Source organism: Phyllostomus hastatus, unplaced genomic scaffold (assembly GCF_019186645.2).
Source record: "Phyllostomus hastatus isolate PE091 unplaced genomic scaffold, TTU_PhHast_1.1 phas_contig_38, whole genome shotgun sequence".
NCBI classification, from domain to species: Eukaryota; Metazoa; Chordata; class Mammalia; order Chiroptera; family Phyllostomidae; genus Phyllostomus; species Phyllostomus hastatus.
This window is the reverse complement of record NW_025333869.1, coordinates 8,548,307-8,560,599: the sequence shown is the minus strand read 5'-3', so window position 1 is coordinate 8,560,599 and position 12,293 is coordinate 8,548,307. Positions and strand designations below refer to the sequence as shown.

The 12,293-nt window shown below is 43.5% G+C and overlaps 1 protein-coding gene across 3 annotated transcripts in view; it reads left to right on the top strand.

Annotated features, from left to right (window-relative positions):
- Positions 1–12,293, top strand: part of WDFY4 (WDFY family member 4) — a 345,693-nt gene that overhangs the window by 99,823 nt on the left and 233,577 nt on the right. For all 3 annotated transcript variants that reach the window (XM_045842001.1, XM_045841998.1, XM_045841999.1), the window contains 2 exons: positions 10,292–10,506; positions 11,707–11,801. In XM_045842001.1, the coding sequence (XP_045697957.1) occupies positions 10,292–10,506; positions 11,707–11,801 (310 nt within the window). The remainder of the gene's footprint in view (positions 1–10,291; positions 10,507–11,706; positions 11,802–12,293) is intronic.

Here is a 12,293-nt window from a genome sequence, read left to right as displayed (position 1 = left end):
ATGTTGAGTTTCTAGGTTTCTCATGCTCTTTCATTCCCAAAAATATTTTTAAATACTTCCACAAAATATTTTTAAATGCTTCCACAGTACATTTTATTTCAAATATGAGTTTTGCCTTTATACCCTTTTTTTACTGTTGTTCAAGTACAGTTGTCTCCATTTCCCCCCCACCACTTGCCCCAAAACAACCATCCCCACCTCTCACCCTCAATCCCATCCCCCTTTGGCTTTGTCCATGTGTCCTTTATACCTAACCCCAAAATATTTTTATTGTTTCTAAGTGGAAAATCTTAGATCCTTGTTAGACCCCATATGACTTCTTAGGATAGTCTCCTAAATGGAGCAAATAAAAATAGCCTTGCATAGAGATGAAGAGAATCAAAAGCAAGTTACAATGGGCATAGAATGATGGAGTGAAAATTAAAACTGGATAGGATGAGCTCCGCTCCAATTAGCAGATGATCCTTCTCCTAGTCTCTTTTACCATCTCAAATTCAGCTACTAACATTTGGCCTAGGTTACAGGAGTTGCAGAGTCAATGTTTTGGGGCCAGAGAAGTAAAGGAAAAGTGTAAATTAAGTCTGGTGTCAACAATAGGGAGTGGTAAGGCCTGTGGCTATAGGAAAGGTTACTTGCCCTGCTTAAAGTATTCATATCTAACTAAGAAGGAAATAAAATGTAAACAAAGCCAAACTATGCCCACCAAATAAAACACTTCTATAGACCATCAGTTTATGATCCTTATGAAATACCAAGTTCCCGTCCTTATGAGTACATGATGCAGTGTTAAAATTATGGGTTTTGGAGTAAGGTTTGGGTTGGAGCACCAGTTCTGCCACTCCATAGCTGTGTAACCTTAGGAAACAATGTAATCTTTTCAGATCTCAGTGTCTCACATTATTTTCCTATTGAGAAGAGCAGTGGAGAATATAGTTGTAAAATACTTGGTTCATCACCTGGCATACAGTGTGTTGCTCATCAGATGCTGGCTGCTTCATACTCCCATCTTCTCTTCCAGCTTTGGCACTCTGTGTTGCTAGGGTTCAGCCAGGATACATAAAGTGCTGTAAATTTTAAATGAAAGTTAATACATTTTAGGTGTATTTCCAACAGGCATCTTACTATTGATAAATTAATAACAGACAATTAATACTGAACTATGTTAATAACTACTTATGAATCAAAAGGCAAGTTCTCTCCTCTGCCTTTTCTGCATTTGATCAGTGATCTGAGTGAAGCTCAAATAGAAGATGGCAGAAGGGGGATGGAAAGGATCTCTATCAGCTTAATCCATGAATCAAAACTTATTGAGTCAAAATTCATCAGGGATAGTCATGCTTGTGCTCATACTTTAATATGTACAGACATGTACGTACTGGGCAAGGAGGAAGAGATGAGCATGTGTGAAAGAGTCCTGGGGGGTTTAGTGCAAGGTCAATAATAATCCCAAGTGGGGTAAGGACACCACTATCATGAATTTTATTTTCAGCTATATGTATAGAAGTGTAGTGTCCAGACAAAAGGAGGTAATAGTCCCACTGATCTCTGAAACACACCACACCTGTGTTTGTCCAGAGACAAGAAACTAGGATGATGAGGCACCTGAAAAATCTCCCTGGTCTGGGAGGAATAGTGAACAGAACTCAGGGTGTACAGGCTCAAGAGAAAAGACTGGGAGAATGAGAGCTGGGAAAATATTTGCTGGTTGTTTGGTGGTAGAACAATAAAAGACCGACAAGGACCAGTTAGCTAAACAGTGAAAGATTTAGGCTCAATATAAGGAAACACTTGCAGACATTTGATGTACGGCTGTGGAGGTAGTGAGCAACTCTGCACTGGTCATTCCAAGCAGGTGTTAGGTTTGAGATGGAGAGAATCCAGACCCCAAACCAAGGTTGGCCTTGGTGACCCTATAATCCTGCCTGGTTCTGAGAGCCCATGGACTGAGAATGTGACTGAGGAGCATACATTTATCTTAGATATCCACCTGGCCTCTTAAGGTGGTGGAAACAGCCACACCTGTTTAGGTGTGCTTTATGGCCAACTTTGTGTACCCATTACTAAATTCAGGTAACTTTTCTATGGGGCAGAGCAGTGCATACTTAGTTTTTCCTATAAGTTTTGAGGGGTTGGCCTTAAACAAGGTGAGAAGGGTTTTCAGTGCCCAATCTACAGCATCAACAGTTTCAATTTTGCCTGGATTCAGCTCAGGTTGATTCAGTTCCCACAGAATCCATGACCTACAAGGGGTTGAGGGTACTGCTGCTCACAGAACCTGCAAGGTAAAGGCAGCTCTGAAAACTGGAGCTAATTAGCTGGTGCTCTCTGAGCTTCAGCACCCAGCAGACTGAGAGGCAGTGATTGCAGCAATGAAGTGGCCTCTGGACTGAGCCTCCTGGTTTGAATTGCTGTCTCTTCATTCACCATGTAACCTCACCAAGTCATAATCTCTTTGGGCCTCAGTACCCTTATCTATAAAATGGGTAATAATAGCACCTAGCAGATGGTGCTATTATTTACCTGAGGTTTAAATGAGCCAGTACACAAAAGCACTTAGAAGAGTGCTTGCAAATAGTAGGCACACAGTGACTTTAGCTGTAATACCAGTGGTGGGACCTGAGGAAAAGGCAGATGTGTGCTTCTCCTGTTTTGAGCTGGCACACCATGCAGTGGTTGTGTATACTGACTACTCAGTTGGAAAGAACTGTACTGACAGTAGGCAAGAAAAAACTGCAACCAGGGTAGGGGGTAATACCTTCCAAACACTTGCATACTATAAGCAGAAGTGCTCTCATACATGCTGTTTCTATTAACTCCCACAAAAAAATACAACATACTGTGAGATAGGTATTTTTATTATTTACATTTTTAAGCTAAGGAAACAGGCTTAGAGAAAGTAACTAGTCCAAGTTAGCCTATTAGTTAGTGTCCAATCAGCATGAGAACCTACTTCTGAGTAGGCATTTGTGTGCATGTGCCTGTACCTAAAAAATGATGGAAGGGTGAATGTCTATTTGGAAGCTCAGAAGCAGTACACCAGCCCTTGTGGCATAATTTGTTTATGGATAGATCCCTCTTTTCTGCAAGAAGTTGTGTTCTCTACAGTCATGTGCAAGGAAACTCCTCCAGACAACCATGGGTGGAAATCTGTTAACATAACAACTCTGTTTTTAAAATACCTCTTAACAAAAGAGTTGTGTCAGCAGTTTACTTTGTACCAGGGAAATAGAGAAACTAAGAGTAAGTGAATGCTTCTCTTCCTGCCCTGCAGGAGAATGCCCCAGCTACAGGAGGGAGGGGTTCTGGCTGAGGGCTGGAAGATGGTTATGAGTCTCTGGGAGCCCTCCATTGAACTACACTGCTCACCTGATACAGTTATCTCAGACTGAGGGGTGTGTCCAAAGTGATGGAAACTTTCTACAGATGTTTCAGGTTCCAGGCTGCACAGGCATTCTTCTGGCTGGGTGTTTCAAGCTGGTTCCCCTGGTGATATTCTCATGCTCCAAATCAGGACTGACCACAGGCTCATTTCAGGGTAGGAGTATGCATGCTGGGGTGAATGAGCCAGGCTGACAACTGCCAATGACCCCTAGCATTTCCCTGAAAGGCCATACTCACTCTCACTCCCTGGCATTTGCATGTGCATGCTGCAGTACCCTCTCCTAGAAAGACCATTTTTTCTGCTGGCCTGGTTCTCCCTTCATTATCTTTTAACACTTCACCAGCACATCACTTTTTCTGACTGCCCTCTCAGCCTTCTGGGTTAAATGCACCTCCTGTGTCCTAGGGTATCTTGTGTCTTGTTCTTGCACTTACTAGGCAGCTATTGCATCTGAGGCACAGAGATAGGTGCTAGGGAAACAAGGGAGAAGAGTTCTTATCTCAGGCAGCAGCTCACAGTGTGGTGGAGATGGAGTGTGGTGTGGAGGGAGCGAGAGTGAAAGCAAGAGAGAGTGCAAGTTGGTTGGGGAAGTCAGAAAAGTTTTCTTAGATGAGAAAACATGTCAATTGTGTCTTGACTAACAAGTAGATGCTAACCAAAGGATGGGATTGAAAACGTCTTTCCCAACTTTGGGCATTAATCAGGAATGCATGATGTAGTCAGTAAAGGGTGAGAATGTTCCTAGGGCTAGAGTGCTGGGTGGACCAAGGGGAGGATGGAAAGTAAAGTTGGAAAGAGACAAATACTTTATAAACAGACCATCCTTAGCTTCAGTTACCAGGAAGCATTGGCCATCATATGTGTGTAATTCATTAAAAAAAGGAAAAGATTTGGAGCAGGCTCTCACATGCATCTACCTTGGTCTTAGTTGCAAATCTACACAAGTGCATCAAGGAAGCCATGGGATTTTGACCCTCTTGCACTTAAACCAAGATCACAAACTTCCATGCATACAAGGCAGTATGGGTACCACAAATGAATGTATCAGACTGCTAGGGACTGTGGCAAAATGGAAACGTTTTTACCCTTACAAAGAGAGAACTAAGTAAGCAAAGATAAAAACTAAAATAGCTTGTCAAATAAACAATTCTGTATACATCCCATTTACAATCTTTGATCTTTGAGCTGAGGTCACTTAAATTGTACCATTTCTCTTCTGAAATCATCAGCTAAAGAATATGTCAACCAAATTGTAATAAGCAACTATTTCAAATTTCAGAAGGTCAATAGAAATTTCCAGTTCTTTTTTAAAATTTTAACATTTTTATTGTTGTTCAAGTAGAGTTTTCTACCTTTTTCCCCCACCCGCTCCCATCACCCCAGCCCTCTCACCTCCCTCCCTTGTTCCCACCCCCCCCTTGTTATTGTCCATGTGTCCTTTATAACTGTTCCTGCAAATGCTTCACCCTTTTCCCCCATTATCCCCTCCACTCTCCCTTCTGGTCACTGTCAGCTTGTTCTCAATTTCAGTGTCTTTGGTTATATTTTGCTTGCTTGTTCATTTTGTTGATTAGGTTCCACTTAAAGGTGAGATCATATGGTATTTGTCTTTCACTGCCTGGCTGATTTCACTTAGCATAATACTTTTTAAGTATTGGGGGGAAACAGGTACTGGTCATTTGATGGTTTTTACATCTATGTCAGGACAATGTGGTTCATGTCTAGAAGACACAATGTGAACTGATGAGGTACCCAAAGCCCATGCCTTCTTGGACAAATTCACCCACTGGGGTGAATATGGGTTCTGGGATCATATGGGTTCTGGGATCATTTTAATTTGGACCAGGAGATAGAGTGGGAAGAAAGAAATAAAGGAGAATAAACATCCTTGTCCATTGCTGGACAAGGACAGACTTGAAAGTTTGACTATTAAGTGGAGAAAGCAGAAACTCCTTATAAGGCCACCATACAAATTACTCTAATACACAGGTGGCAAACATAAGGCCCTGCAGGCTGAATCCGGCCCTCCACCTTGTTTTATCCAGTTTGGTATCCTGTTTCTACCTGGTGACAGCAGGGAGCTCTCACTTAACTGTTAAGGAGTAGTTACATTTATGCAGTCCTAAAATTACATTCAACCCTCTGAAGGCAACCGTGAGGCTGATGTGGCCCCTGGTAAAAACGAGTTTGACACTCCTGCTCTATAATAATTTGCCTTGAGAATCCAGACTTTCAGCCAGTCTGGTGACTCTGTGTGCTTACCACTGAGTCCTAATTGAACCATCATCCCCTTTCCTGCATTGGAAGTAGTATGTGTTAGGAAAATCAATCCATTTGTAGGAGGAGACTGGTTTCCTGCTAGTGCTCATATTTTCATTAAAACCCCATTTTACTGGAACCAACATTGAAAAAAAAGCACATTTTATTCAAAACAAGGCAATATTGGTATTGACAGAGCTGCAGTGATAATGAGGACGATCAATTTTCCCTCCTCCATTATGGGGTATTGAGCAATTTTGGAGTAAACGTGTGGCATTATTAGGCAAGATCAGCATTTCTTCTTTTTGAAAACTTTTTTTTCTTTCTTTTTTTGGTGTATTTATATTTTAAGTATTCCTGCCAGCAGGGGTTGGGAGTGGGGTGGTGGAGTGGTGGGGTGGGGGGAGGAAGCAAAACTAGCAAACAAACAAAAAAACCCAGAAAGCACCTGAAGCAATAAATGAAGTGCTGGTAATAAAAACAGGAGATTGTAGATATATCTTTTTAATTCTTAATAATAATACATTGTGATGTCATTTTTGCATCTTGCTTCATACAATTCTTCCACTTACCCTAAGACTCCCTGACTCTCCCTGCAAATTAAAAGACTGTAGTTACCAAATACCAAGTTCTTGGTGTTGGAAAGTTCAAGTCCAGAGGGTGGAAGCTCCTTTTCTATTTTGAGAAGAATGGAGATGAAGGCAGAAGAGCAGGTTCTGTTGGATGCAGGAAGGGACACTCTGAGCATCAGAAGAAAGATGTAAGGAAGGGAGCCAAGAATGTTGGGGAGGGTTCCACACAGAAGGGCTCCTCAAAGTAAAAGTTATGGAATTGTTTATGGCAGATGAATTTTGGCATTTCTACCTTCTGTTTCTGGTCCATGCTGGCTACATATGTCCCTTTACCAGTTCAGACTGGTTGTGTACAAACCACAGTGACAGGGGAGGGTTTATCTCATTTCACTCAGGCTGCTATGACAAAATACCACAGCCTAGGTAGCTTATAAATAACAGAAATTTATTTCTCACAGTTCTAGAGGCTGAGAGGTTGAAGATCACAATACTGGTAGATTTGGTATCTGGTGAGACATTGATGGCCTCCTTTATTTTTTTAAAGATTTTATTCATTTATTTTTAGAGAGGGCAAGGGAGGGAGAAAGAGAGGGAGAGAAACATCAATGTACGGTTGCCTCTCACTCACTCCCTACTTGGGACTTGGTAAGCAACCCAGGCATGTGCCCTAAACTGGGAATCGAACCAGTGACCCTTTGGTTCACAGGCCTGTGCTCAATCCACTGAGTCACACCAAGCAGAGTGATGGACCCCTTCTTACACTGTCCTCAAATAGTGTAGGAGAGGAGGGAGCTCTCTGGGGTCTTTTTAGTAAGGATACAAATTCCATACCTCCTAATACTATCACATTGGGGGTTAGGTTTCAACATATGTATTTGAGGGAACACACATTCAGTCCATTGTAAGACCATCATCTTGGAGTGATTAGATTTCTCCTTGACATCAGTAATGTTGGCAAAATGACATTTCAGAATGGCAAATCTTGTTTGGGAGCAGTCCTCCTGAAAAGCCATTATAATTTAGTTAAGTTTTAAACTAAAATTAAATAGTCTAAAGTTTTAAATCTGAAATTTTACTGAAAGTATGGTAAAGACGGAATTTCACTGAATGCCATCAGTCTGAGGCAGGAGCTGTGGGTGCTGTGCTACTGGAAGGCAGGTGGGAAGACAGAAGGGTGAGCTCGGTGACATTCATTTACAAAAACCTAGACAAAACAAACAAGCAAGAAAAATGTAAACAGAAACATTGAAATTAAGAACAATCTGACAGTAACCAGAGGGGCTAATAGGGGTGGGGAAGACTTTTCAGGAATTAAAAGACACATGGACAAAACCAAGGGAGGGTAGGATTAAGGGTGGCAGGTTGGGATGGCTGGGGTGGGGGTGTTAGTGGTCAGGGGTAAATGCAGACAACTGTAATTGAACAACAATAAAATAATAAAATAATAATAAAAAAGACAAAAAATATAGAAACTGGTGATTAACAATGTAAATATGTTTCATAATACAATATAATCCTTGAAACATATATGCTACAAAAGTGTGTTCATGGCCTGTGGAAGAATGCCATCTTATTAATTTCTGTCCCTTAGTGGTACATTCTCTTGACCATCTTTGGGCAGGATGCCTCCAGAGATGGTGGAGTGTGGTGATTCTGAGCCAGGCTTTGGTCTTACCATGTGACCTGGACAACTGACTTCTCTGGGCTCAGTGTTCTCATCTGTAAAATGGGTAAAGCAGTAGAACAGTATCTCCCTTATGGAGCTCCTCACAGGGATTGTCTAATGTATACATGACAACATGTTTCATCTAGGGCCTGGCATATCTTGAATATTCCCATCAGGGTAAAATTTGGCCCCCAAAGTAGGTCTAGGCCCAGACTTCCTTACAACTCCAAGAACTCCTTTAAATGTGCAAAGGGCTATGTGGGAACCCCTTTCCTCCCAGGCTCCATAAATTCTCTGCTAGAACATGTCTCCCACTGGGCTGAGATTATTTTTCACCTTTCTTGCCTTCAGTCCATGATTACCTTGAAAGCAAGGACATATTCATCTTGAAATGCCTAAAACTTTGCCCAGATCTGACATTGAAGAGGCAATTAATGCTTGTTTGAGGAAGAAGAGGAAGTAAAGAAAGCGGGGAAATTCTTCAAGAAAGCTTTCATGGGGGATACATGTGGATGAAAGATGGTCTGGGATTTGAAGGGACCAGAAGCTCATCCTCATTAGATAAAGGTTACTCAGGGAAGGGTCATCAAGGAACATGTATAAAGGACCCATGGACAAAGCCAAAGGAGGGTAGGTTTGAGGGTGGGAAGTGAGGGTACTCGGGATGGGGGAAACTGCTGGTGGGAAAATGGAGACAACTGTACTCAAATAAAATTTTTAAAAAAGATTATTCAATAAACACCTCTATGGTTATCCCTGGGTTTACATTGGTGGATTAACCTAGAAGTCATTGTCCCAGATTTTTTTTCTTGAAATCACAATCTAGGGCAAAGGCATGCCATGTGAAAATCATGCTAGTGCCTCACTTTGGGTTCCCTGTAGGTGGAGCTCAAGACAAGGGTACATGTGATAAGATTCACGGAAGGAGGGATACAGGGGAAAGGAGGGAGGAAAACAGGAGGGTGCAGGAGAAAGAGCTGAGTGGAGATGTGCTGTCAGCTGAAATATAACTTCAGCTTGAGCCCATAGAGGCTCTGAATTATACCACAGAGGCTAAAGGGCACAAACTCATTGTCTGTAGTCTGAGGGGTGTGTGTGTGTGTGTGTGTGTGTGTGTGTGTGAACAGATGTATGGGGGGGAATATATAGACCATGGGCAAAGCACCACTCACTGAGGGAAGGGCATTACTGCAGAAAAGGGACAGCTGTGAATGGGATGCTTACCCACAAAGTGGGTCTGGGTGGGACCCCCAACAGTATCCACTGCAGGAAAATTCCATTAAGATCTAACTGGTATCCCTCTCACTTCAGACAATATTTTATTACAATAGTAAAAGAATGTGGATGTCCTCAGAGGTTTGTACAGAAAATTCTACCACCCTCTACCACCATTTGTGTATCTAGGGATAGCTGGGAATTCCAGATATTTATCTTTTTATGAATGAAGATTGTCAAACAATGTATTCTACTTGGTTCAAATGTTTACCGAGCTGACTCTTGTACTCTATTCTGTGAGCTTCCAAGATGTAAAGATAGTAAAGTGACTTGAAATCTAGTAAGGGAAAGATAAGAACATGCCTGTGTATATGTCAGGAAGTGCTTAAAATGGATAGCAGGACAAAAGACAATTGGAGGCTGGTGGGGAGGGAGATGACACCTGTAGGATAATATAGGGGTATCACCAATGGCTTCCCCTGGAGCCATGACTCCAGCTGGCCTGCACACACTGTGCATGTTTCCATATGTGAAGACAAAGAGGGCTGATCTACTATGGCCAGCCGGACATGGGAGATATTTCCTGAGGTCTGCACTCCCAGGCGAATTCCACTTTCAAGGACAGGGGGTGAAAATTCAACTGCAGGACTGTTTAATGAGGCCAGCCAGCTGGGGGTGGGGATATGAGGCCCACCAGAGAATATAGCCACTGCCCAGCTCCACCACTTGTTGACAGACACAAGACTATCAACCTGCCCCACCAGATGCTCTCTAATTTTTGCGAGAAGCCACATGTCTAGATTTTTATTGTGAAATCTTCAGACTTACAAATTTTAGCAATGAATTCAGAAATTACTTCAACATTATGTGGGTTGCAACCACCCATCTCTGGGGCAGATGTGCAACTCACTTGCCTGTTTTCAGTCTCTGTTTTAGGCCATCTGCTTCTGTGATATCTGATCCCGGCTGCTCCTCTCCTCCTATAAACTAGTATCCAGGGTCCAGGGCCTACCGCTACATGTGAGGAGGACACATCTGAGGATACCTAAGATGAATGGGAGTACAGTGAAAACAGGCTGTGGTGGGTGCAGTCTCTGGGCCCCACAACCAATTCAAGTTCTATTTGGTAGCCTATCAAAGTTTCCCACCAAACATTCTGTCCTCAAGGACTTAACACAGGCTTTGGTTACTTCTTAGCTTTCCAAGGAAATCCAGTGCTCCATGGCCAGTCACATCCAGTTCCTGGTGAAATCAGAGAAGAACCGTCAGGTTATGTGTGAGGCGGGGATGCTCAGGACCCTCATGACCTCCTGCCACCAGGCCCTGACCACCAGCAGCAGTTCCCTGCACTCAGCCCTCATCAGGATTTTTGAAAAGCTCGCTTCTCAGGCCATCGAACCAGATGTGTTAAGGTATCATGTGCTGCACATAAAATGCTGCTGAGTATCTGATGGATCTGCTCACACACGGTTGGCAGGAGGAACGCACAGGACAGGTGTCCCCACTCCCCTCCACCATCCAGGGAGGATCATTGGGACCATGCAGACAGTATAAGGGCCTACAAAGCAGACAGAGGCCCTCCCATGAGCTTCTGGTCTCAGGGAGAAGGGACAATATTCAAAGGGTCCTGTGACAATAGAGTAGTGCTGCAGGAAGGCTTGGTGGAAATGCTGGAGCTGCTTGGAACTGGGAGAACCATTATTGGGAGATTAGGAGTAAAGAGGTGGGGCTTCAAGAAGGCCCACTGGTGAGCCCTGAGACTAGGAGAGAAGGGAACCCAGCATGGAAAAACATTCTGTGAGGGAGTAGGGCTGAGAGAGGCTAGACTGCACGGAGTTTAGCTGGTGCGAGGGGCAGCGGCTGGGATCCTGACAAGGAGGATGAGAAAACCTGTGCCACTGCAACCTATGGAGGCTTTCCTGCTGGCAGCCCCTCCGTGAAAACACAGCTTTTCTGAAGAGCCTCAGTAGGGAGGGAAGAGGCACAAGGCAGAGCAGACCCAGAAGACAAAAAGGCAGAGGAGAGAAAGGCTATAGGAGGGAGGTCAAGAGTCTCCTGAGTACCTGTGCCTGGGCCACCCAGCCAGGTACCATAGTGGAGAGAGGACAGTGTTCAAGGGTCACATGTCTCCTGGGCCTCCACTGGCACACAGGACCAAGTGTAGAGGGGATGGAAAACAACTCTTCTGGTTGGCAGACATGGGACTTGGGCCAGGCCAGCCTCTTCCTGATATGCCCACTGCCAGACAATGCTACCATGCATAATTTGGATGTCTAGTAAATTCCATTAGAAACTTATAAAGAATGCTTGTCAAAGTTATTTTCCAACAAATTTCTTTTCCTTTCAAGGTCTAGTTTGAGGACCCTAGCTGGTCACTGGTTATGTCAAAAGCATCTAACAATTTAAAACTCATCAACTGTCCAGGCTGGGTGCTGGGAGAGGAATGGACTGCTTCTGTGTGACTTGAGAAAGGGTTTCCAGGAAGAGAGAAGAAAGCTGGGAGGGGGATCAGGAGCAATGGGATGCAGAAAAGTACTCAGATGAAGCTGGAGAAAACTTCTGCCAATGAAATCTCTTCTTCATTTGCTTCTCTCATATGTTATGATATTCAGACAGTTTCTAGGTCTTGGAATTCCCCCACCTCCATCAGCTGTGATGAAAATACCCAATTCATCTTATGTACATGAAGGGGACTCTGGATGCTCAGGTGAGGACAGAGAAAAGAACAGGGGAAGGTTAATGGAAATTGTAAGAACATGTGCATTCCTTGTAAGGGCTCATTTATAACAAATGGGAAGCAGACAGATTTTAAAAATGATTTTGCCTGGTGCTCAGTGGAGCAAATGAGGAAAAGCAGAAGTCCCCCAAAAGAGACCAGATCTCTAAGGAGAAGGACCACCCTCACCACCATATAAGGTAGGTGAGGATAGGCATGCACTTGAACCCTTTGGGCCCAGATCACAGAACAGATGGAGTACCCAGTGTGGCTTGTGGGAGAAGGTGAACAGCAATGGATTTCTGCATAACTCACAGCTCAGAGGGTGTGGTGGTCAGGAGGCCAAAGCATTGGGTGCATCCCTTAGAATCAGTCCTGACACCTGGAAGGCTGCTGGTCCAGGGAAATGGCTTTGAGAAAAGAAAGCTCTGCATTCACTAAATGTAAGGTCATATAGAACATTAAGGCAAGGAGTACCAACTA